The sequence below is a fragment of the Brassica oleracea genome, chromosome C9 (genome assembly GCF_000695525.1).
Source record: "Brassica oleracea var. oleracea cultivar TO1000 chromosome C9, BOL, whole genome shotgun sequence".
In the NCBI taxonomy this organism is placed as follows: domain Eukaryota; kingdom Viridiplantae; phylum Streptophyta; class Magnoliopsida; order Brassicales; family Brassicaceae; genus Brassica; species Brassica oleracea.
Window position 1 is genome coordinate 54,423,415 of NC_027756.1, and position 26,435 is coordinate 54,449,849.

Sequence of the window (26,435 nt, forward strand, 5' to 3'; positions counted from 1 at the left end):
TAACATAGATCATATATATTGCACTTACTTAAAATTAATTTTGAGATAAAAATATTTTCTTACATGTTTAATTACAGTTATTTAACTCATTTATTGATTTTGCACTCACAAATCTATCTTATTTAAAACAATAGATGTTTTATTGGTTTCAGATTAGTATAGCAATTTCAAAAAATCTACAATATCTATTCATTTATTTCTTATTTATTTATTTTGGACTCATGAATCTATTTTTAAGACAATATATGTTGTATAGATTTCAAATAAATATAGAAAATCTTTTTATAGTTTGTATCAAAGATATTATATAAAACTATATGAAAATAAATAAGATCCTGTTTACCTTTAACTTTGTACCATAATTTTGCTCAAATATGAAAACTAATGGAGTTTGAAGAATCACTTAAAACCATTATTACAATCTATTAGAAAACCATCGTTCTATAGATAACTTGGATTTGGAGACTATATATCGTTTCCAAAATTTATCAATTAACTTTGCATGTTTGTTTATCTATAAATTTTTTGACTGTAAATTTTACATGTTTCACACTAGACAAGAGCTTAAATATATGCATACATTCTTTTTTCTTGATTAAAGCTGGAAAAATATCATTTTATTTATTTATTGAGTGGAAATAGTTGCAAAGGGTATAATAAGAAGAGGTCGTTCCACATGAAACGAGGTAAATGCTTTCTACCCAATTGGTTAACTGATTATCATCATAGATATTTCATGTTACAAAAACGAGTAAAAATATAAATGTTTCAGAGAAGACAAATATATATATATATATATATATATATGGGTACAGTGTTTCTTAATCTTAAATTCTTAACCAACCTCGTGAGTCCACGCCCTCTGTGTAATTACCTCTTCCAGTGACAGCAAATACATTACTATTTTAAATTTGTTTATATTTATTTTTTCCGCACCAACTTCCCCATTTTTGTTTAAAAAAATATTATTTTTTGATATCTTGTTCTTTCGTTATTATTGGAAATGTTTGTGGAGCTGGAGCAACAAGAAAAATATCATTTTTTAGTTGCTTATGACCCAAGAAACTTCTCATTTTGCCTTTTCTACGTAGCTTGTTCTACCGTTTGTCTCCGCTTAAATCCATACTGTCTTTTGTAGAAACCTTTAATTCTTAGAAAACAGTAATGGAGTACAACAAGAGCTTATATGATAAGTATATATATATATATATATATATATATTTTATAGAAATATATATACATTGGGAATGGTGACTTACTAATACTGTAACAAGAGATATGGAATATGATTGTAGTCTTTTTTGTTGTTGTTGTTACAAGCTTTAAGGAGAGGTATCTTGGAACTGCCAAGGGTTGAATTTGGTTGACTCCATATCGGTGTTAATCTCGGAGTTATCCGCTGCAGCGCGGTGGACCAAGTACTTACCATTGAATTGGTACACTTCGAGGTCCCCCCATTGCGTGGGAGTAACTTCCTCGGTTTCATCAAACCATTTCGGAACAAATCGTTGGCCTTTCTCTTCTCGGGTTCTCTTCTCAGCTCTTTGTCTCTCCTCTAGGCTGAGAAACAAAAAAAACCAGGATTTTATTTAGTCTTTAAAATTACTTTGGGGATGATGACTAAAAAGCCTATATATGGTTTACCTGCTCTTTTCATAACCAGCTTTGGTCATATCGCCAGTGTCGAGGGCGTATCTATCAGGACGTAGACGTGAATCAGATGACAATAGCTTACTAGGGGCAGTGTCAAAGCTATTGATCTTGTGAGCAAAATGTGTGTATTGGTATTTATCCTTCTCTGGAGCTTCAGCGACCTTCCATACCTGTGGGAATGTAACATAGTCTAAATACTTGTAACAAAATCTTTTTTTTTTTTTCTGCTAAGAATAGAATATTGAGACAACCTCTTTTAGTTCGGTGCCTGTAAGAGGTTCGCCTTCAGTGTCACAAGCCTGATAACTCAAGGACTCGTTCCATTTACCGGTCACTAGTATCTTGGGCTCTTCAGCTGAATTATACACGTATCCATCCACCTCATAACGGCCAGATCTGTCCATTAGGTCAAAAAATTCAGCTCCAGTATTAGGTCAAAAGAAGTGTGATGAGGAAAGAAGTTAAATTACCCAAACCAGCCACATGGTTGAAAGTAAAGCACCGCTTTGTCACCAGTGGTGAGGTTGGTCATGATCATCTCTCCTGAAGAATCGACCCATGTTCGTCCGAAGATAAGGTTATGAGCCTTGGTCGGAGGAGGCACAAGATCAAGAACCACACCATCTCTTTTAAGTGTCACTCTTGTCCTATAGATACATTATAAAATCTAAACACTAAGAATTTGTGGTCAGTTACATTACAGTAGGAGAAGTTACCCTACCTTCCTACGGGGTAGAAGTCGATTGAATTGCCTAGTAATTTCGATTTCAGCTTTGAAGTGCAGTCGTAAGAGAAATGCTCGTTCTCTGCGTGAGCAGCACTCATTGGCGGGTGATGGCTGACCTGAGGAACAAATTAAACATCAATATATCAACAAAAAACTAATGATATTTACATCTCAGACAAAGTACAATAAGAGTTGTAAAGAAACGACTCACCTGTTCAGCTATAAAATTAATCCCATTATGGTTAGTCATCTCGTAAGTTTCACCGAGGATTGGATTGAACGGCTTCCATGTACGTTGGTAGGCATAATACACAGATATAGCCCATGTTGCTGTTCGATATTATTATTATTTTTAAATAGTTAGCCAAGACTCAAGAGGTATACAGAGTTTGAAAACACAAGGAAGGAATGTGAATGTGCTTACATGCATATACCATGCGCATGTAAGGGTCTTGGGTTTTGTCAGCCATATCCAGCAGATGCGAGTATTCCATCAACTAATGAGAGGTTACAACAAAATGGGTAAAATAAATATACATAATAATTCAGCTCAAAAGAGAGCTTCATGTAAATGTGTAATATAAGAACATGTACAAAACCTCTGCCATTTTCTGTAGCGTCGTCATGGGTTCAAAAATAATCACAGGAAGAGTCACCATGGATGTAATATCAGATCCTATATACTTTTGCATCATCTTCCAATATCCATCACGCTCCTGAGAGAAATCATCCAAACATAGAAACTCAGAGAGGCACGTTGAACAATTCAAAATTAGTAATTATTATTACCATTCTGGTAAAATCTTTTTTTTTTAGAAGATGATAAAATAAACAGTTGTATATACCTCTTGCTTCCATCTTCCTCTTCCTGCTTCCTCCTCTGCTTCTTCTGTACTTCCATCTGGATTGATGACTTCTATCCCTTCATATCCCATCAAACTGAGAAAAGAAACAAGCAAACATTTCTCATCAAACAGCACTGCTTTATCCATAAAACACAATCCTTATGCTTATTAGTTATTACCCATTAACTGATTTCGTCATGACCGACCCGAAGTTGGTGATGGAAGAAGCAAGAGAGTTAAGAAAACCGGCTCTGTTTTTTGAATCGTTAGGAGACATCACTTTCACCGCCGCTGATTATAGAAGAAACGAGGCGACTGGCTCAACCTTAGGAAAAAATATGAGCTTTTATGGAGAATGATTCCTTACAAGGATAGGCAAAGAATGTTCGTTCGTAAAAATGGAAGATCAACTGTGGAGAAGGCGATAAGGAGACTTTGTGCTGGTCTTCCTTGACGGTTCTTTGATTTTCCACAAGACTAGACTATTCGTGTTTACTTTTCTCGTATTCTTTTTGTAAAGAACGGGAATATTAAACCGAAGTAGACCGGATTAATCGAAGTGCCTTGGATTTTTTGAGCCCAAAATACGAGCTTATATTCATCATATTGGGTTTTCATAATGCTAGGGACCAAAAGTATACGCTACTATTAAAACTCAGCATTCTAAAGGGTTTTTTTTGGGTTGAATGATACATTTAAAGGCATTTTAGTGTTTAAAAATCGTTATTTGAAAATTCAACATGCATATGAAACTCATAAAAGTTAGTTTCATTTTAAATTGCACAGTATACATATATTAGATTTATATAAAGCTGATATAACCAAAACATAATTAATAAAACAATAACCAGAATAATATAACTCGTAAATAATAAATATCATTTGACTACATGATCCAAACAAAAAAATAACACACAAACAAAATTATTAATGAGAACTAACTAAATTTTCATTACTGTTGTTCAGTAGAACTCACGTAGCACCCTTTTGTTTAACTGGACGCTAGTCTGGCTAAGCATCTTCACAAACCTACTTTATTTCTAATGAGATACTCCACTAGTTTGTTTCTTCCTTTTTGTTTTTATTGTTTCTTTGTTCGTATGAGACGTCCCTAGCAAACGTCTTAGGAATATCGAACATTGTTATGAGAACAATATTTTCTTCTTTCACAGGAGATATCTGTTGATTGTCGCCGTTAAATTTTAATCCACAGAATGCCGGTCCCTCCCCTGCATCCATAAAATCATCTGCAGCCTTATCGAAATTCCGCATTTTGACGTAATTCAAACCTGAAGTTAACAATTTAAAGCTATTGGAGTAAAGCTTAAGGCATTCTTCCAACAACTTCTTAGTAAGACTATTCTTATATTTTCTCTCTTTTATAATCTTCTCCACCATTCTTTTCACGTTCGTTAAGTTTGATATGGCGTTATTTGCTCCTACCATGGTCAAATCACCGAGATTTCTCGCTTTCTGGCTCTTCGGATTCTCTTTGAGAGATGCAATGCAAACTATTTCAAAATCTGGAATCATGTCCGGACCTGGAGACTTTGAAGCTTCTTTACAAGATTTTTGAATCAGAGAATCTGACACTTTGTTGGCGGTGCAACCATTGAAAAGAAAAGCAAACACAATGAGGTACATCATTGTGTTTTTTTGAAACATCTTCGTTGTGGTGTCGTATATTGTAACTTATGATCCCATATAAAAGCAAGCAAAAATCTACTCACATGAGAGTAACCACATGCTATTATTAGATGGCTCATGTTTCGCGTTACCACTCCACTTGTTTCGTTACCTTTTTCTAAAAAAATATTTATACTAATGATCAGTAGTGCCGTTGGGGGGCCTAAGGCTAATTTTCAAAACAAAAAAAATGTTTTTTCACAATTTTTTTATATAAAATAGTTGAAGTTGTAGATACACTAAATGTCTATGGAAAAAATAATTTACTAAGAAGAACCAAACAAAAATGTAAAGAACAAATTACATGAACAATAGAGCTATAAACACAACTAGTGGTTAAGGAAATTTATAATCTAATGGTGACCCATTACCATTTAAGATAGTCTAAACCATTTTTTCAAACACTACTTAGCACATATATTCACTTTCTAATTTTTTAAGTTAGACAGTCTAAAACTATTCGTTCTAATACAACCTAGTGCACATCATGACTTGGATGCTGCATGACTGGTTAAGCATATGCATACAGACATACGAGACCAAATATTATCAGCAAACATCAGTTTATTAACAAAACAGTTTCAATAATAGACGAATACCAAGAAACAATAATCGATATCAGATGGCCAAATAGCTAAAACTTATTAAACAGCATATTTGACGGTGAAAGAGAGTTTCAACATTCATATACTTCACGAGTAATTCAAGATTTACCGACACAAATATGTACATAGATATAGTTTAATGTAAAAGATTCGTACCACAAAATAGACTAAAGAAGAAGCAAGGATAGTAAAGAATCTATCCCAATACGCATCAGCCAACGGAGCAGAGAAGAGAGGCAACATAGAAGGGAAACCCACTACAAGAAAAAGGTGATATTGCAACATATTTTCTGCAACGTTATATTCTCTCGAAATTTGGTAACAAATTTTACCATGTTTTTGCAATGAGAAATACATATCAACAGTCAAATACAAATTCACCGCAAACCAACGACAAAAAATTTCGTTACAAAATTCTGTTACCAGTTTGCAAGTGTTTTACTACTTATAAAAGTTTTCTTGCAAATTTCCCATGAAAAATTCAAAGAAAATGAGATGTGGCTTTTTGGAAAAAGGAAAGAAAGTACCATGTTTTAATATGTGACACGTTTATCACTGTATTTGCAACATCTTTATGTATTTTAGGATATTTCTTTTTGATTTAAAAGTTAATATATATCCCACTTAAAAGAATTTTTTTTAATATTATTTCATCAATATAATTTCGAACCAAAATTTATTAAATTAAAGTTAACTAGATTTTCAATTTTTTAGTTATATTCATCTTATATTTCAAATTTCGCTATATATTTTTGACAATTTGTTGAATTATAATTCTAAAGTATCATTTTGTTATAAGATGAAACCAACACGCTAATATATCCTTTTTTGTAACTGATATGTATCATTTTATTCATAGTTCGGTGTATATTTCCACGCCAGAACTTTTCTAAAATAGGATACCAGCATATACGTGAACTTAGGGATATGATTCTTGAGCAATTAAGATTTTTTCTTTTCTCGGTTCTTTATAAATATGATTTCTCAATTCCTTGTTATACTTGTGGAGAATTAAGTTTCCATGTTTTGCTTCAACGAAAGAGAGATTGTGAAACTAGAATTACACGTAACGCATGCCAGTTAATTAACGAAGGTAACAAACAAAACCCTTAATTCAGAGTGTTTAATATCGGTAATTTGGTGTATACTTTGTATTTGTTGTATTCTCTGATATTCATTTAAAAATTTTACTATTACTTTTTTTGTTTCAGATTCAGAATGAATCCTAGTCGATGTGCTAGAGGATGGAGAAAAACGGAGTCAAAGAATCAAATATATATGGGAGCCAAATCAACATATGTTTCCTGTTTTTCCAGTCCATCAAAAGAAGAAAATATAACGATGTAGAATTGTTCATTTTTCTTAGAAGCATGTTTTTTTAATAATTGTTCAATATTGTTGTAACATTTGATTATTTAATAAAATTAGTTATTTGATTAATTTATATTTATATGTTTATTATTTAAAAATTGAAAATAACCATCACATTTGAAATAGCAAATATAATTCCAAAAAATACAATTTATCAAATTTGGATTAGAATTATATTGTCGTAGTATGTAGCAATAAATTGTGTGAGTTTAGAATTGCAAAGTCTGTTGTAAAGATACAACGAATTTGCAACACAAAGGTTATTGCACTATTACAATAGATTTAGCAATAAATCAATCCATTGCAAAATTTGCAATATTTTTGCAACAAAAGGAATTTGCAACAATCAATCAGCAACACCGTATAATTCATTACGGTTTCATTGCAAATATACATTTGCAACAATATATTGACCTATTGCAATATTTTTTATTTATTGCAATATCATTATTTTCTTGTAGTGTGGGTGGAGAAGACCTTTCCTAGATCTGGTAGGTTCTTTGATTCTGCTTCTGATGTGTTTGATGATTCTAGAAGAGTGATCACCAACAAGGCTGCTGGGAAAGTTGTGATCCATGAGGTGAAAAAGAAGAAAGGAGGAGGTGCGGGAAGATTTGTTGTTGTGATCCATGTTGGCTCCTTTCTTCTCTACAAGGGTGTTCAGACACTACTTTCATGGGGCAAGAATGACGAGACAGAGAGGGTGAAGTTGAAGGAGGATTTGAAGTTTTTGCAGGAAAGAGTTGTGGCCAACACAAAAGAAGGGAAAAATGGAGAAAGGACCAGGTCTCTACACCGACATCGGCAAAAAAGACAGAGGTAAATAAAACTACTCTCTACTTCTCTCTCTCTCTCTCTTTCATTTCATATATAGATATGAGTGTGCATGCATCTATTCAATTGGAAGGAGATACGAATTGGATGTTTGAATCTGGAAATATCAATTGAGACTCTCTAACGATTTGGTTGGTTATTTTGATGACAGATTTGCTGTTCAAGGACCACAACAGCGACCAGAAACTTGGTTTATTTTAAAGTATTAACTTTGTAATGATCTCCTTATAACTTCCTCTAAAGATAATGTAGATTTCTCGGCTTCACTTGGTTTGATGATGATGATGCATATTTATTAAACTAGTTGATGCATCTAAATGATATATATTGACTAAAATATACAGTTTGATCCTCTAAATCATATAAATCAGGATATTAAAATAGTTATATAACACTCGAGTGACTAAACCATTTTCATAACAATGTATGTAATTAGGCCTGGGCAAAATAACCGAAACCGAAGAACCGAACCGGAACCGAACCGAAATACCCGAAACCGGAACCGGACCAATATCCTCAAATATCCGAACGGTTCCTATATTTTTATATCCGAAATAACCGAACCGAACTGGAACCGAACCGAGAACCGAACGGGTACCCGAATATATAAAAATATTAATTATATATACATATAACATCTCTAAATATATATTTTTAATTCAAAATTCTCGTAAAAATATCTGAAAATAGTTGAGGATAACTAAATTATTATAAAGTATCCAAACTACGCGAAAGTATCCGAAACTATCCGAATAGTTTTATCTGAAATATCCAAATTAATCCGAAATATCCAAAGTAATCCGAAATATCCAAATTTTTTATCTAAATCATCCTAATTATTTGATATTTTACCCTAAATAACCGATATTTTATCCGAACTACCCGAACTATCCGAACCCGAACTAGATCCAAATGAGAACCGAACTTTTTCCGGATATTTTCCGATTCCTACATTTACTATCCGAACCGAACCGAACCCGAAACTATCCGAACCGAACCGAACCGGAAATATGTAAAGTACTAAATGGATCCTCTAGCCCCTATCCGAACTACCCGAAACCCGAAATACCCGAACCAAACCGAACCGATACCCGAAATGCCCAGGCCTATATGTAATGAAACAAAAACGAGATAGAAAGTAATAAAAAGTTACATAATATTACTAATAAATTAATTTTCATACTTGTTCTATGTGTGATTCGAATGGGACAATAATAATGAACATTTTGAAATATCAAAACTATTCACAAAGTTTACAAAAAGTTTCAAGTACATAAAAGTAGTAATGAGCACATAACTTATACACTGACCAAAGTTTCTTTTAAAAATTTGCTTAGAGATCTTGTGTATTTGTCACATAGAAACTCAAAACATCTTTGTCTCTATTTTGCTTTAGCTTCAGTTGAGAAACCAAAAGAACTGGAATGTATTTGTCTTTCTATAAGTTCAAACCAACCAATTCCATAAGAGAAACAAGTGCATAGAGATGTTACTATTGGTCCCTAGAGGTGTTACTATTGGTCCCTTCTATTCATCTATTTTCTCTCAGTCATTCTATATATTTGTCAGTTACCACAAACAGCAAAAGAACACATTTGTACTTTCCTCGATCTTGACCAAGCTAACCCGATTCACGGTTAGTTTATCTTTGTAAGAGTCAGATTTGAGTTGCTTTTAACTCATGTTGCTATAGATTTCGCGAATAACCATCTCGAAAGCAGTCTTTACATTCATCGAGTCCAGGAAAATGTTACCATGAAAAACAAACCTTCAGCCTCCGCAAGGCTTCTGCCTTCCTCAATGCCCACCGCAGTTGACAAACCTTGCATTAAAATGACAATGGGATCAAACTTTTCCCCATCCATGATGCAAACTATGACTTCATTCAAGATTGTGAGGCTAGTGGGGTTGGTAATTTGATACGAAATTAATTTTAAATGAGCTATTTTAATATGTTTAAGATAACAGTTACTTGTTCGTCGACTTTTTACTCTACTTTAAAAATCCTTATTGACTTATCGATTAAAAATGGAATATTCTTCTTCAGCAGAATGAATATATTTCTTACAAAATTAATTTATTCTTATATATTCTATTTCAAGCTCAAGATTTCTTCGGTGTAGGTTGAGATGTTCCTTTCACATTTTTTGGCCCACAAAGTATATTTATTTTTAATTACCTCTGCAATGCATATCCTTAAACCCATTATTTACCGTGACGTTTAAGCATACGTGGCATCAAAGGTATTACGCCACGTCACTATCATTACCCTCTCCGCTCTTCTTATATTTTACACCAAAGCCATCTTATTGATCACAAAGACAAAACCATCAAAGAATCCCCATCAAAAAAAGAAAAACATAAGTACTTGAATAGTTTAAAAGATAAAAGAAAATGGAAGGCCTGATTCCATTCTTGTACAAAGCCGTGGTCATGTATAAAAGAGAAGGAAGCTTTTCGTCGGCTTTGCTCAGCGACCATCATTCTCCTTCTACTTCAGGTTACTACATGAGACTTCCTGACGACTCCTCCGGTAGATTTCGAACGTCAGACCTCAGGCGATTTGGGACGGACCGTCTTGGATTGCTTAAAACGACGCCTTGTTCACCATCTCGCTCGCCCACTAGGAACATCACGAAACGTACGTAAGGAGTGTTCTGGATATACTATTTACATAACGATATAACTACTATGTATTAATATATGTTACCTGTAGTTCAGCGTAAATTATTATACTTGCATGTAAAACAACGTTTTGTTAAGTCATCATAATCATGGTTAAACTGTAAATATAAGGACATCCAGAATTATGATGATGGAATTTAACAAAGATGTTAATAATTTACGGTGGATCGATCATGTAATTATAATTTGTGTAGTGGATTTGTCAATATTGTGTGCACTTGTGTAAATTAAAGTGTGATCATTCAAAAGAAAAAGTGTGTAATATCTATCATATGTGAATTTTTTTTCTATAGCAAACATCTTATTTATCATATGTATTATGTAAATACTTGATTTCGTGTTGCTTATGCATTCTTCTCTGTCAACGAAGTTGATTCGGTAATTGATAATTACTTTTGTCACAGTCGAGATTGTTAAACCTTTTCATGGCTTGAAAATATATGTTGAATATTTGACTTTAATGGGGTGCAAATAAATTTTGTGTATTTAAAAACTTAAAAAAACTCATGTATGATTGTTACAAACTAAATACTAGTTGGATCTGTTGACAAAAAATAAATAAATACTAGTTGGATCTTAATTATAATAAAACTAAATAGATGGTGACTTTTTTTTCCATTTTCAAGAAAACTCTTGCTCGTTTAATAAATAAAATGTGAAATTAATGATCAATGGTCAAAAACCTAGTCATCATTCATTCACATAGCGTACACAAATACAAAGAGAGGAGGAAACTATATGGATTGTTTCTGCTGAGTGGATGAAAGATTCATACATGTTTTTGACTTGGAAGCATTTGAGAAATCAAGTGTGAGATTCTTTGATGTATGTTGAGTGCCGATCTACAATGAGGCGAATAAGATTGTCTTCTACAATAGCTTCAGGCTTGTCGCTATCACACCTAACCACAACATTACCGCTGCTTGAAACAACCACAACTTCTTCCTTACGTGTTGACAGCTCATTAGCTACAACAGCGTGCACTTTGTACTTTCCTAGAGCCTTTGTAGCCTTGTCTATCAGAATCTTTGAGTCTGTCTCAAGCTGGATCCAAACTTCAATAATAAGTTTTTATCAAATTTTAAGAGAAGTAAACTATAAAAAAGAGAATTAGATACAAAAGAGAATAGAGAGATTGGACCTTGAATGATATGCAGAAAGCCTGTGGAGCCCAATTTGTTCTCAAGATTGAAAGCATTTTAGGAACTTGAGCAAGTCTTATGTCCAAAGGACCAGATCCTGATTCTATTTTGTGCTCTGTCTGGTTTCACCAAACATACAAAAAGCAGTTTTTCAGACCAAAAGAAAAAAAAAGGCATAGTAATACGGGCATGAGACTCTTACCATGCTATTCCAGGGCACATAAAAGTCAGACACAGCAGCAGCAAGATAAAACATTGAACATGGACCGACGTCTTTGAATGCCGTTGCAATCAACCGCAACATCTGTAACATAAAACATTTACAGCACCAAAATCAACTTCAGCTGCAACTCTGTCGAAGAATTTGCGATAAGCCGGATTCTTGTACCTGAAGATACTCATAGATGGTTGTGAATGGGAGCTTCAGTAAGCGAGCTTCAGCTACTGCCTGCAATGTTCAAAAACACACAAAAAATAAAGTGATAAATCTTTTTTTTGGGGTAAAACAAACACATTAAAAAGGAAACACGTGGTTTAATTCATACAGCTTGCTGGTCCATAACAGCCATTTTCACAGCTTCCACATGTGATGCATGAACTGAAAACAAACAAAAAAAAAAAGACCGTACAAAACATCTGATTAAAGATAAATCTATGGATATAGATGGAGAAAGAAAGACAAATACCTTGAATGTTGGTGTTATCTGGAAACTGAAAACATTCAAGGAATGGATCATCAGGAAGAGACCGGCAATATGGCTGGCAAGTTCCACTAAAGAGTCGATATAAGAGAGAGAGAGAGAGCACCACCATTATCACACAATCCAGAAAAAAGACAGAACAAAAAGCAATGTACCGTACCTCCTATACAGAAACACTACAGCATATCCAGCCTTGACGAAGTTCCTTTGCAACATAATCAAAAACAAATTTAGACCGGAGAATAAAACATCTAAGAGAGTGATTGAAAAGAAAAAGACAAAACTTACTCAGTAGAAGCAGCACCTCTGTTTCCAGAGCTGAAGTTATCGATATTTCTTACGCATCGCTGCTCCAGTGGAACCGTAGTTCCGCCTGACGTCACGCATACAATCCTCCTCCCTCCTGAAGAATTGAGCTCGATGAAGCCATTGAGCTTCTGTAGTATATCTTCCATCTTCTTGAGAGGCGGAGACGATTCGAAAAAGGAGCTAACTTCATCTTCCCCCATTGAACTCATCTCTCAATTCTCTAAGAAAACACAATTACTGAATCAGAGTTCTTAAACGAGAAGATAAGAAGATCCAACCAAAACCAGAACCTATTTCTACCAAATATCTTCTCATAAACAACAAACATATAGATCAGTGATAAAATCTTACTCACAAAAAGCAGATCTCCCGCCTCGAACTCGACGATCTCGTCTCCGGTCATCATCATTTCGCCCTGTTCGAATCGGATTAGTTGAAGACGATATGATAACTGGGCCGTAACGGGCCATACTTTAAATCTAGGATAATAATCTCAACCGTCAAAATAATATAACTCCTTCGAAAGCCCTGGCCCATTAACTATAGTCCATTATGCATGGAAAGGGTAAAAAATGAAACTATAAAATAATAAACTTCTGTTGTCTTTTATCACATGTTGGAGTTTTGGTGCAGACTTTTGAAGATTTCTCTCTTCTTTGTATATATGAATTGTAAATCAAAATTATAATACTGTATGCTTCTAAAAAAAAAGTTAGATTAAGAATTGTATAGGTTTCGAGGATTAAATTAAACAAACTAATCATGTATTTATTTCAGCTAAAGCTGAAGATTGCTTGCAAATTAACTTCAAAGGCCTCAAAATTAAAGGTTTGCTTCATGTAAGTTGAGACTTTCCTTTCACATCTTTTCTTTCCTTCTCATTAATATACATTTTCTTCTCTTTCTCCTCAATGTTACATATCGTTAAGGCACTAACAACATTACTTACCCTCACGATTGACCATACGTGTGTGGCTTCATAATATAACCATTACGCTACATCATTATCTCTACACATTTCTCTCTTATATATTAATTAATACACATTGGTTACAAATCCCATCATCAAAACATAGAAATCTCACAAGAAAACAAATAGAATTTTTTTTTTTGATTGTAACTGAAAAAGGTCTGATTACATGCGACTTCCCGGAGATTCCTCCCTGATTTTGGACCTTCGCCTCTCAGGCGATTCGGATCAGAACGTCATGATATGTTCGAAAGAAAGTTGTCTCGCAATAGCTAGGGACATCACCATGTTTCTGCGTAGGGACTATGATGAATGATTGATGCGTATATCTATTGGTCTACATGTGATTGTGCGGTAATTGTATATTGACTATTATTATATTTGCAAGTAATGTTATTATAATTGCAACTCTCGTGATACCAAACATTTTCGTTAAAGTTAGAAGAATAACAACGACGATACTTTTCTATCCGATGGTATTTTCATAAAGATTTTCAGTATCATACTACTATAAAATACTTTCTCCGTTTCTAAATGTAAATAGTTTTAGCGAAAAAAGTTTGTTTCACAATATAACTAGCTTACATATTTCAATGCATTTTTTCATTTATTGGATATTGTGTGACCAATAAAATAATGTTATGTTTTTAATAATTGATTAAATGATATATTTTTTTAAATAACAATTTTCTAAATATTCGTGTTTTTAAGCAAAAATATTTACAATTAAAAACGGAGGGAATAAGAGGTGATTAGACGTATGAAATCACATCTATTTAAAATAGTGTCATAGAGGTGATTAGAGGGTTGTTGATCCGAAGTGGCTCTCCAGTTGTGTGGGAAACGGGAACGGTATCTCAAACTTGGATACATAACTCCGTAATGAAACCGGACACTCTTAAAGTTATACAGTTTGTGAACATAAAATTCCAAAAGATGTGAAAGACGGTGAAATCTTTGCATGTGCAGTGCTTTGGATCTTGAACATTCTGTTCATCTTCTTTTTTTTCTATAACTTTAGTTTTACAAAGCATACACTCACATAGAGTTTTTTTTTTGTTTGGTAAAAACAGTCACATAGTGCCTTTTACACACACGTAGAGTTGTCGACGACTAATAGTATATAAAACTTGGAATCATAAAAATGTTGGGATGATCATGACAGACATTGAATCTGCACAATCTTCCTTAGAAAATACAAACATGATTTTTTGAGCAAACCCAAATCAATCCTCACATTTTTCTCGTTTCACAACAACTCGGGAATTGCTTAGTTTTACTTTTATCACACTATGAAATACGTAGCAATTGTATAAACCACAAATAATAACATTAATAATAATCACCTTTCATTAGTACATAACCTTAACCTTTCTTCACATACTCTGATCACCATTTTTCCACACTCAATTAGTTTTCCAAGATGGAGAACAAGCGATCATACTACGCCATATTGATTCCAACTCTCTGGACCGTATGGCTAGCATGCGTAGGGCAATCTTGTGCTCGTCACCCTAAGGTAAAACCTCCCATGCCCGGACCACCACGGTGTCCCAACTGCGGACCCATGGTTGTACCTTACCCGCTTAGCACGGGTCCAAACTGTGGTGACCAAGCCTACAAGATAAATTGTGTTGGGGGTAAGCTCTATTTCGGTGCTCTTCATGGGTCATCTTATCTCATCACGTCTATCAACCCGGTGACACAACGGATAGTCATACACCCGCCTGGTTTTGCTAGCTCTGGGTCTTGTCTCTCGGCCGATGTCTCTAAAGCTGGTCTAGAGCTCGACCCACATCTTCCTTTTAGCATCACTAATAGCAACACTATCTTGCTGCTTGGTTGCCCTGAAGCTATGCTGCAGGTTAAGTATTTTTTTCTTTCTCCTGGTTTAAACATTGTTTTGGCTGGTTCGATTGAAGACAAGTTTCCAGTTAAAACTGTTTATATTTGAAGTGGCAGTCACACAAAATTTGTTTCGGTTTAAATTGATATTGGAGTTAATTAGGTTCGGTTAAAATGTCCAATACTCTACTCTTTAAGCTACAACGAAACTATAGATCAAATGTGACGAAACCCGGTTTTGAGGCCTGACCAAGAGATTTTGGGGTCTGCAGGCGCCAATAGATTGTACCGGGACCAGCTTATGCCACAGCTACATCAAGAGCAACGTATCAGCTTGTTCCAAGGCTCCCTTTTGTTGCACCTTCAGAACCGACGGGTCTCAAAACGCTTACACGATCAGGATCAACGGTGGAGGATGTCTCGCGTACCAAAGCTTTGTGGGGTTGAATCCAAACAAAGAGGTTCCACCTCCTGGTAAAAAATGGCCCGACCCGGGGTTAGAGTTGCAATGGACACTGCCTAAGGAACCGGTCTGCAAAACGGATGTAGATTGTAGCCTCTTGTTGGGTACTAAATCAAAGTGCTTGCCTGACACTACGAGTCTCGGCCTGAAACGATGCTTCTGCAAAAAGGGTTTGGAATGGGATCCGGTCAGCTCAACATGTAAGTAAACCGCGTAACAAAGTGAACTAAACCATTAAATCACAGAACTCTGTTTGATTAGTAATTGACATAACTGTTTTAGGTGGTAAATGTCGCCATGGGAAACTATGCAAGAAAAAGAAGAAGAGCACCGTTGTTTTCGCAGGTACATAAGAAAAATATATAAACCAAATCCAAATTTGATTGATTGTACACCATTCTAAACTTCATTCACTTGAAGGTGCGGCGGTTGCGGTTGTGGTGTTTACACTGGCGATTGCGGTAGCGGTTCTTGCAAACAAACATAGCCACAAAAGAGTTAAAAAAGAGATCCATAAGAACATAGTGAAGGAGCGACAAGAGATGCTCAGCGCAAAGTCCACAGGAAAATCATCAAGAATCTTCACAGGCAGAGAAATCACAAAAGCAACCAACAACTTCTCAAAGGACAATCTCATAGGCACCGGAGGTTTCGGCGAAGTGTTTAAAGCTGTTCTTGACGACGGAACCATAACAGCCATCAAACGAGCAAAGCTTAACAACACCAAAGGCACTGATCAAATCCTAAACGAGGTTCGGATTCTCTGCCAAGTCAATCACAGAAGCTTAGTCAGGCTCCTTGGTTGCTGCGTCGACCTCGAGCTGCCTCTCTTGATCTACGAGTTCATTCCCAACGGAACTCTATTCGAACATCTCCATGGCAGTTCAGACTGCAGCTGGAAACCCCTGTCTTGGCGACGAAGACTGCAGATCGCGTATCAAACCGCTGAAGGCTTAGCTTATCTTCATTCCTCAGCAATGCCACCCATCTACCACCGCGATGTGAAGTCAAGCAACATCTTGCTCGACGACAAGCTAAACGCCAAGGTTTCAGACTTTGGCCTCTCGAGGCTGGTGGATTTGACAGAAACAGCTAACAACGAGAGCCATATCTTCACTGGCGCTCAAGGTACACTAGGCTATGTCGATCCGGAGTACTACAGGAACTTCCAGCTAACTGATAAGAGCGATGTGTACAGCTTCGGGGTCGTGCTTCTGGAGATGGTTACATCGAAGAAGGCGATAGATTTCAGTAGACAAGAGGAAGATGTGAACCTGGTGATGTATATGAACAAGATGATGGATGAAGAGAGGTTGATCGAATGCATTGATCCGGTGCTGAAGAAGACGGCTAACAAGGTTGACCTGCAGACGATGCAACAGCTCGGGAATTTAGCATCCGCGTGCCTTAACGAGAGGAGACAGAACCGGCCATCGATGAAAGAGGTGGCTGATGAGATCGAGTACATCATCAATGTTCTGTCGCAAGAGGTTACTGAGACACAGTTGTCTTAGGCATTTATAGAAATGTATTTTTTTTTTTTTTTTTTTTGAATTAAGGAGATGAGTTTTGAAAACCATAACGCCAAAATCCATCATCGAAATTTCACAACCCAGATTTCAAAATCAATCAGTAGTCTTCAAGAAATTACCAACCGTCGTGACGAAACTGAAGAAACAGTGACGCGAATGTAGCAAAATATGGGCTTTGATAGGCCCATTAATAATGAGGCCTTATCCGATCTTATTAAGATAAAAACTCTTTTAAACCTCACTTTAAATACCCTCTCATTTCATTTCAATAGAGCCCTAGAATCCTCCCGAAAATGTCGTTGACCACCGTGTTCCGTCGAGCCTCGTCTAGAGTCGCTACTCTCGCCTTCCGCTCAGTTAGATCTCCGTTGGCCGTCCGCAGTGGCTCCGAGAGACTGATTCTCGGTAGCCAGCAGCTCAGCCGCGCGTCGGCGATTCCGTTCTCGACGGAAAGTGCGGTCACTAAAACAACCGCCGACGAGAATCTGGTTAGCGTTCTCGAATCTGAAATCGATTGCGCCGTTAAGGAGGAGGCCCCTGATCAAAACCTCGTAAGTTCTCTCTGTTTGATTCTCTCTGTGATTTCAAAAAAAAAAAAAACATTTGTGTTGAATTGTTTATTATTTTACTCGAATTCCAGAAACCCTTTTGATTTTAGTTTATAATAGTTGTATTAAGAGTATGAGCAATAAATTAGCTGATTATAAACAAACAGATGGAAGATGTGCCACAAGGGTTTCCTTTCAAGATCATTGATACTCCTGGGGAACGAACTGTATTGCTTCAAAGGAATTTTGAGGATGAAACCATCCAAGTCGAAGTCGACTCTTCTGCGCCTTATGACGATGAAGAACAAGAACAAGCTGAAGGAAATGATGATGAAGATGAGGAACACTCTGTTAAAATCCGGATTCCCATGGTTGTGAGTGTCTCCAAAGGTGATGGTGTCTGTCTTGAGTTTGGAGTCAGCGCTTACCCCGATGAGATTGTGATTGATAGTTTATCCATCAAACACCCTCAAGGATCTGACAGTGAGCTTGCTTACCAAGGACCTGACTTTGAGTAAGTTTCATTCCATTTCTCCTTTGCTGCTGCAATGTATGTTGGATGCTGTTATGTGATTTGAGTTTTGGGGATTTATGCAGCGACTTGGATGAGAACCTGCAGAAGGCTTTCCACAGGTTCTTGGAGATCAGAGGGATCAAACCGAGCTTCACTGACTTTCTCGCTGATTACGTGGCCAACAAAGACAGCAGAGAGTATCTTCAATGGCTTAAGGATGTCAAGTCTTTTGTTGACAAGTGATAACTGGTCTTTGTTTCCATGAATAATAAGAGTGATGCTCTTAGTTGAGACTTCTTTTTTACTTCAAATCGTTTTAGAGTTTTTATTTCAGATGAACCTGTTCTCATCAGAATGGTCCATGATAATACAGAAAATTCGTTGAAATGAGTGGTTCCTTGTTGGATAATGATACAACTTTTCCCTTAAACATTTGATCAATATCGCTGATCAAATCAACCAATTTATAGGTGATTATGGTTCTTTCACTCTGTGCATAAGAAATCGTCTCGTTAAAAGATTTCGCTAATAACCATATCCTAATAACCTCCATTAATCATTCTCTTAGCTAACTTCTGTACAATTGATTTTGCTCGTTGTTATCCAGAATGTCTGTATGAATAAATATAATATTTCTCTTTTTGCTTTTCGTTTTCTGGTAAAATCATATAACAGCAGCGCATACATAATTTATATTTAGATAGGGGCTAAGATAATATCAAACATGTTACTATATTTATAAATGTTGGTTCTACATTTTGAAAATTTAAATCTGTGTTTGCAAGTTTTATATTTACTAAAAATCTCTCCTAACATGTAGGTTGTTTTTTTGAAGTTTATGAAGTCTTAGTTACAGATGAAGTGATTATAATTCACAAGATTCAGTTGTAGTAAAAAGGAATAAAATGCAAAGAGTTAAGGATTATCGTTAACTAACCAATTTCAATGGTGTAATGTGAATGTGATGCTTCTTCTTCTCAAAGCAAGTCTACGTATAATTAGTCTGTATAGAGCTGAGTGTTGCCTTGTACCTCGAGTAAGGAAGAGGTAATCTGTGTCCCGAGGATTAAAAATCATGTATATATTTGCTTTACATGTGTATGAATTTTTAAACCTCAGGATGCAGATTACCAGTTCCTCACCAAGTATCATCTTCTTCTTTGTCGTTGTTGCTGCTGTTATTGTATCTGGTGAGTTGGTTTTGTTGTTGTTAATGGTGGGAATATATATAGAGCTATTGAAGCTAATAAACAGTGATGGTGCAAAAGTATAATACTTATTCCAAAGGTTTAATGCTTCTGGAACAAATACTCATAGAGACAGACAATATCTTTTCTTGTCCATGATTTCTCTTATATTCCTATATTTATCTTCAGTTCAGCGCATATCCAAAGACCGATCGATATATACGCCTTGACGCGTCTGATGTCTAAACTGGCCTACATATGTACATACCTTTGCTTGCATGGGTTTTAATTTAGATCGATTTTAACGTTATTGACGAATGAGGTCGTTATGTAAGTATCCTTTATTTTCATGTCTTTTAAGTTTCTTTATTTTTCACCAACGATGGTCTTTTTGTGTCAAGTTTACTCCGATAGCGGCCCTGGGCAGAAGCGGTAGAAGCATCTGCTTCCGGCAAATAAATTAGATGTATATTTGGGCCATTTTTAAAAATTTATCACACTACCTCATATGGTTAAAGGAGCTAATGTTCCATTTGAAGGTAACTGATTCAAGACCAGTCTTTATTTCTTTTTGTGCTTCCAGCCCAACTTTTAAAAAAGTTTTTCAGGGCCGGGCCTGCTCCGATCCGAGCAACCGTAAACACTGTTTTTCGTCTTAGTAAAATATTCCCTATCACCCGTTCGTAGTAGTAGAGTCGAAATAATTCTTCTGAAAAGTATGATCCACGTCTAGAAAAATCGTCCGGTTCCATTCTCCTCTTTACCTTGCTACACTTTGCTCCAGTAAGTTTGTCTAGATGACTATTATAATAATCTTTTTGCTAAAAACATCATTTTTATATTTAATAATCCTTTGTTGAATTTTCAAGAATAATCGAAATATGTGTTCTTAGAAATTTATTTGATTTTATAACATAAAACGTGTGGAGGGTGGTTTTTCGCATCCATATAAAGGAGCCGGATTGTGAAAGATCAAATCACATGATATATTGATTCTTTGTTCTTTACGAGCCAATGATGGCACCTTCGTTTTTTTTTTCTGGCTAACTTTTAATATTCAAATAGTCTTTCAAATTTTCTTTGACTACTTTTATTTCCTTTTCCAAGCTCATCACGATTCACATGCACCAAATATCCTCTCAATTTATTTCCTATAATTTTATCTTTAGTAAATTACATGCTCAAATCTCTAAATTGTAACTAATCGTAACATATTGAGATATTCAGTTGCCTTCTTCATTTTTATTTAAATAATTAATTAATTCCATCTGTCCACATATTGAAACTTTTTCACAATCAAAACTAAATACTCTACGATTGGGATGATGCTATAAATACTTTGTAACTAGATGATAATCCGCGCGGGGTGAGTTCTTATAATAATGTTTGTTTATGAAATATTTTAACATTTTGCAACACTACAATCTTTATAGATTATAAAATGATGAATACAAATGCTGGTCTTTTAAATATATCATCGTTTTTGAAGAGTTAACGTATTACATCTCATTTTAATTAATTTTAAGACTTCATATGCACAAAAGAAAATTAAGTTTTGCGGCTGACACAAATCATCAAAACCAAATATGCAACATCGATTGTATAATGACGAAAATGGATTAGGTTTTCTGCTCTCGATTTATTTACTATTGACTCTTCATAAGTGATTTCATTTTCTACCTATATAGAATTGTGCTTTTGTTCTCGTCTTTGTTTCATTGATATGAGTTAAGTTTCTTTTTTTAATTTTTTTTATAAATTCAGTGAATTACATAAGTGTCAATTAAAAAAAATGGACATCTGTAAAAATTAGTTTCACTCCGTATACATATCTAAGAATCAAAATTTTAAAAAAAAATCATCGGCAAACTATATTAACAGGTTAGTGTTCAATTTTAATATATCAAACTGTTATAAAATATAAGTGCAAACTCAAAATATAAATGTTTGTCTAGTATATATTCACCAATTCGGTCTAAAAATCATCTAATTAGAACAACAAAATAAATTACTTATTTCACCAGTTCGAGTAATATCTTAATCCGAACGGGTAATATCCGAACCCGAACGGGTAATATCCGAACCCGAACGGGTAATATCCGAACCCGAATGGATATCCAAAGATAACCACACATAAGTGTACTTAACTTTATATTTCTAGTTTATTTCTCTTATTTTATTCAAAATATTTATATTAATGATTCTTATTGCTCAAAATTAGATAATATACATATAATTATGAACAAAATCATTTGTTACTTACTTAAAATATATATCAAGTTCTTGTTTCTTGCATTAACAAAAGTTGCATCTAAAATTTCAAAACAACAACTAAATTAGTGTCTTTCTATTTTTAAAGTTTTATCTCCAAACATATTAATAGTTTAATCTTATAAAAATAAAATAAAAACAGTTAAGTTAAAAAATATTTTAAATACAAAAACTTAAACAATGAATAATTTATTTATTTTTTTCTTCAAAATTTAAATATCTGAACCCGACCCAAAATATCTGAACCCGGACATAGAATACCCGAACCCGACTCAAAATGTACAAATACCCAAACGGGTTATATACCTTTATACTGAAATATCTGATACAAACCCGAACGTGTATCCGAACGCCCACCCCTATGATATATGATCATTTGTATCTTGATTGAACAAAAGAAAGAAGCTAAAACCATTGATCACAATTTTTTTAATATGAGACTTTTACCATTTTTAGTAATTTATAGTCGTTTTTAAAAATTCAAAATATAACTTATAAGAAAAAATCTATTTATTTTTATTATATGCTTAATATGATTGTTTAATTTCTTCTAATAGTATAAAATTAAACAAAAAAAAGAGAGGTTAGAATTTTTTATATCAAATATGTATTATTCATAATTATTAATTGTTGTATATATGTTAATCATATTAGGTAATTATGTAGCTTTTATTTAAGGAAATAAAAAATATTCTTTTGTACAATATTAATTAATTTGATAATTAGTTTAATAAAAAGCATAGTATATGTTTATATAAACCAACTTATTTTTCTAACAATTCTAAGAATCATTCTCGTGATGACACGTGGCTACGAAAACATGTCGTAATGCTCCAGGATTAATATATAGGGGATGAGTATAAACAACATAAGTACACAATGTGAAATTTGAGAATGCAAGAGCATTATTGTTGTGGGTTCTTAGCAGAATATAAGAACTCATATCTTAACTTTTAACTAAAAAAGCTAAGAACCGGGGTTCTTAGTTTTTTAGTTAAAATTTAAGAGAAGGGTTATATTCCGCGAAAAAACTCCACTCTAAGAACCCTCCAATAATCATGTTCTTAGAGGGTGTATCAAATCCATCTCCAACCCACCTCTATTTCTATCTCTATATTTTCCCCTAAAATAGAGAAACTATATTATAGAGGTGAAAATGCTCAAATGTATGCATTTATAATAGAGTTCCTCTATAGGAAAAAATATAGAGATATGCTATTTTCACCTCTAAGACCATCTCCAACCTACCTCTATTTTCATCTCTATATTTTTCTCTAAAATAGAAAACTTTATTATAGAGGTGAAATGCTCCAATGTATACCTCTATAATAGAGTTCATCTATTTATAGGAGAAAATATAGAGATATGCTATTTTTCATCTAAATATAAAGACAAAAAGTAACTTTCCTTTATATTTTCCTCTAAAATAGAAGAACTATATTATAAATGCATACATTGGAGCATTTTCAGCTCTATAATAGAGATCTCTATTTTAGAGGAAATTATAGAGGTGCCCATCGGAGATGTTTAAGAAATGGTCAAGAGAATCAATTCTGAAAGAAAGACAATTTTCTTTTTCTTTCTATATAAGATGAGGGAAATGTTATATATTTTCCTTGTTTTCCAAAGCTAATGCAAAGTTATTTTGAAGCAATAAAAGCACCCCTTTTCAATTTTTTTGCTCTGATGGGCTCTTCAAAAGCCAAGTCTGTTACCCACCCTTTTACCATTGTTCGATGGAGTGCAACCCGAATCAAACCACAAAAACCGAACAAATTGAAATCCGGTTTGAACGGTTCAAATTTGTTTCTTATAGTATAGTTAAATAGTATTACCTGTCACTCACTTAAACCCGTTGGTTCAATTACTCTAGAAAAGTTAGGGTTTCAGAACCAGTACTTGAGCAAAATAGATTGTTTGTTTATTTACCTATCAGACATTTTGGACTTAATCGAAAATGATTTCGGTGAGCGAGCCTATAGAATTCATTTCAATTTTCATTCCTTAGAGATATTCGTCAAAAGGAAAACACTAACAAAAAAAAATGAAAACACTCTAAATATACACATCATTTTCATTACAATTTTCCATATCTCAAATACATAGCCAAACGTCAAACATATTTTGTATCAACACACAAATAATCTCATCCTACAAAATCATGTAGAAACTGAGGATTACTACATCCAATAAAGTCTCTCCCAAACTGACGATTTTGCACTTCATACCCACCGCCACCGCCACCACCGTAAGACTCACCTCCTCCACCACTACTGCCACCTTCAAGTCCAAACCTCTGAGCAGTTGTCATCGGAAAAGGCTCCGGCAACCCAATCTGATGATGAAGCCCTAACGTCAACGACACTCCTCCATTTGTGCTGCTACTCATTCCCGCTACATTAGACGACGCAATACCGTAGGAGAAGGCAACCGCGCCGCCGCTACCACTGTTACCAGCGTTCATAAAGTTGTTGCTATTATTGTTGGTGGTGGTGCCATGAACGTCGTCATTTTGCACCCGCCTAGCGGGAGATGAGTTATTGTTAGCTCTTTGCTGAGCCGTGGAGGAAGAAGGGTTGTTGTTATCGGGGAAGACGGTGGTGGTGTTACGCTCGTCCCTCCAAGAAGAAGAAGAAGATCTCTGAGATTGTCGAGTCTCTAGCATATGAATCTCTTCCACCATCGGCTTCCATACCCTAACTCGTGCGTTTATGAACCAATTCGATACCTAAAAATAATACAGTTACTAATCCACCAATAATATAATACATTTGCAAAAAAAAATTCTTAAGATAATTAATGGTTATCAATCATAACCTAATAACCTAGGAAGTAAAACTAAGGAAAGCAAAAAAGAAACCCTAGGTATTTAGTTAATTTTATTTAATGACGAACTAAATTCTTCACACTAGAAATAAACTGGACTAAATAGAGTTATTGGAATGTAAATACTGCATTATTTTGTTGTATTTTAAATTTATATTTTGTTTTATTAAAAAGCCGTTCTAGATTATTTCCTACAGAATTAACTTGTGTAAAATTAACTTGTGTTAAAATTTCAAGATTTTTTTGGACAAGAATATATAGTGCAATACTTAGTGAAGGCTGATAAACGTACATAACCGCAGAGAGCAGAATCTCATTTTGTAAGCTTATATGCGCATAGTTTTCCTATTTTCTAAAAAAAACTATTTATATGCGCTTAATTATATAGTAAGAAATGCCTTAAGCTATGAAGAAGAAAAAACAAGAAATAAAGGAAAAACAAAACTGAAGATATCAGAAGTGAAAACCTGATGAATTTTCGAAAAAAAAAAAAGAAGCGAAAACCTGATTTCTGGAGAGACCCGTCTGTTTAGCCAACATGAGTTTGTCTGTATCAGTTGGATAACTGCAACAAAAGATACACACACCAATTATTTTTCTCACAATATATACTCATATACAGACACATGATCACATTTACAAAACGACATATCCATGTCCGAGAGCAAACAAGCATTCGAAATGTCCCATCAAAAACATACTTCCAAGTTATTATACACTTCTATGCATACATACACATTCTTGCATCTATAGCTATGTACTCACAATCATATAAATAAGTGGTGCATGTCATCCTGACACATTAATATCAAAAATGAGATATGATGTAGACATATAGATATCGGATATTGGACTTTGCTTATGTCAAGTTACAACTGTAACTTCAATGAAATAAATTGATGGTCTGATTGAATTGACATGGTTAACACATAGGACAGTTAGAACTAAGCTCAAACTCAAATAAACTGCTTTCAAAACCATAAAAAATATATATGGCTAAAATCATAAATACTTACGGATGCAAAAAGTGATCGAAGAGCCAAGCCCTTAGAACGGTGACTGCGCGTTCGGGTAAGCCCCGGTGCGGTCTCCAAACAGGAGCATGGTTGTCAGGAAACCCATGTCTTTGACCAGAAGAACACAAGCCTCTACTACTATCACTTCCTCCAAATCGCATAGACTCGGTTCTATTCTCAGATATCATCAGATGACCAGATTGTTGTTGTTGTATCTTGTTATTTGTGCTAAACTGTAGTTGCTCCGTTATAGCATTCTTCAAACACTTGAAATGCCTAGACAATGCCTTTAAGGTTAAACTCGCGTAAGGAGCTGCATGCCCGAGACCTGCTACGCATTCGAATGAACCCATCACAGCTTGAAGCTGCTCATAGTATTGCTTATACCTCTTGTAAACCTTGTAAAACGTCATGAGGAAATGTCTTTAGATTCGAATCCATTATCTAACTAAAAATATGTAAATCATAGCTTCCATTGGATCATACATTATCTTCTCACTTAAAAAAAATGTTAATATACCTCGGAATAAACTAATCATAGTCTTTAAACCCCTATCTTTAAGTTCACATAAGTACATAAACAGTCTCGTGCATATATTCCCTTTCATAAAGAAGAAATTCTCTTTTTATCACTAAATTTATATCCCTAAGATTTGAAGCATCCAATTCACAAATCTAGATTAAGATGGAAGCTCTATATAAAGC

General features: G+C 34.6%; 6 protein-coding genes across 7 annotated transcripts in view; 3 read left to right on the plus strand and 3 right to left on the minus strand.

Annotated features, from left to right (window-relative positions):
* Window positions 1–1,139: 1,139 nt before the first annotated feature.
* On the minus strand, window positions 1,140–3,707 carry LOC106315628 (oxysterol-binding protein-related protein 3A). Its single transcript, XM_013753421.1, has 11 exons — window positions 3,593–3,707; window positions 3,405–3,516; window positions 3,226–3,319; window positions 2,980–3,096; window positions 2,805–2,877; window positions 2,592–2,710; window positions 2,375–2,496; window positions 2,124–2,300; window positions 1,905–2,049; window positions 1,645–1,823; window positions 1,140–1,560 (listed from the first exon to the last, which is right to left on the minus strand). The coding sequence occupies exons 2-11, from the start codon at window positions 3,500–3,502 to the stop codon at window positions 1,323–1,325; spliced, it is 1,362 nt and encodes a 453-aa protein (XP_013608875.1). The 5' UTR covers window positions 3,503–3,516; window positions 3,593–3,707; the 3' UTR covers window positions 1,140–1,322.
* Window positions 3,708–10,043: 6,336 nt separating this feature from the next.
* LOC106313102 lies at window positions 10,044–10,784 on the plus strand. Its single transcript, XM_013750841.1, has one exon. The coding sequence runs from the start codon at window positions 10,116–10,118 to the stop codon at window positions 10,368–10,370; it is 255 nt and encodes an 84-aa protein (XP_013606295.1). The 5' UTR covers window positions 10,044–10,115; the 3' UTR covers window positions 10,371–10,784.
* Window positions 10,785–11,024: 240 nt separating this feature from the next.
* Window positions 11,025–13,004, minus strand: LOC106313101 (phosphopantothenate--cysteine ligase 2). 2 transcript variants are annotated; one of them, XM_013750840.1, is made up of 9 exons: window positions 12,914–13,004; window positions 12,538–12,778; window positions 12,410–12,454; window positions 12,235–12,320; window positions 12,094–12,146; window positions 11,937–11,996; window positions 11,751–11,852; window positions 11,548–11,667; window positions 11,025–11,450 (listed from the first exon to the last, which is right to left on the minus strand). In XM_013750840.1, exons 2-9 carry the CDS (start codon window positions 12,765–12,767, stop codon window positions 11,211–11,213), a joined length of 936 nt encoding a protein of 311 aa, XP_013606294.1. In that variant the 5' UTR covers window positions 12,768–12,778; window positions 12,914–13,004; the 3' UTR covers window positions 11,025–11,210. The 2 variants fall into 2 exon arrangements, with proteins under 2 accessions (XP_013606294.1, XP_013606293.1); XM_013750839.1 differs by having other exon boundaries at window positions 12,910–13,004.
* Window positions 13,005–14,275: 1,271 nt separating this feature from the next.
* On the plus strand, window positions 14,276–17,357 carry LOC106316443 (wall-associated receptor kinase-like 20). The gene is made up of 4 exons (XM_013754334.1): window positions 14,276–15,392; window positions 15,646–16,036; window positions 16,119–16,181; window positions 16,257–17,357. Exons 1-4 carry the CDS (start codon window positions 14,952–14,954, stop codon window positions 17,348–17,350), a joined length of 1,989 nt encoding a protein of 662 aa, XP_013609788.1. The 5' UTR covers window positions 14,276–14,951; the 3' UTR covers window positions 17,351–17,357.
* Window positions 17,358–17,612: 255 nt separating this feature from the next.
* LOC106315532 (uncharacterized protein At2g39795, mitochondrial-like) lies at window positions 17,613–18,820 on the plus strand. Its single transcript, XM_013753285.1, has 3 exons — window positions 17,613–17,919; window positions 18,084–18,430; window positions 18,514–18,820. Exons 1-3 carry the CDS (start codon window positions 17,662–17,664, stop codon window positions 18,671–18,673), a joined length of 765 nt encoding a protein of 254 aa, XP_013608739.1. The 5' UTR covers window positions 17,613–17,661; the 3' UTR covers window positions 18,674–18,820.
* Window positions 18,821–23,933: 5,113 nt separating this feature from the next.
* The window catches only part of LOC106312940 (BEL1-like homeodomain protein 9), a 3,971-nt gene continuing 1,469 nt past the window's right edge, over window positions 23,934–26,435 (minus strand). The window contains exons 2-4 of the mRNA XM_013750645.1: window positions 25,731–26,128; window positions 25,219–25,279; window positions 23,934–24,616 (exon numbers count right to left, since the gene is read on the minus strand). Coding sequence (XP_013606099.1) covers window positions 24,035–24,616; window positions 25,219–25,279; window positions 25,731–26,128 — 1,041 coding nt within the window. The 3' untranslated portion in view covers window positions 23,934–24,034. The remainder of the gene's footprint in view (window positions 24,617–25,218; window positions 25,280–25,730; window positions 26,129–26,435) is intronic.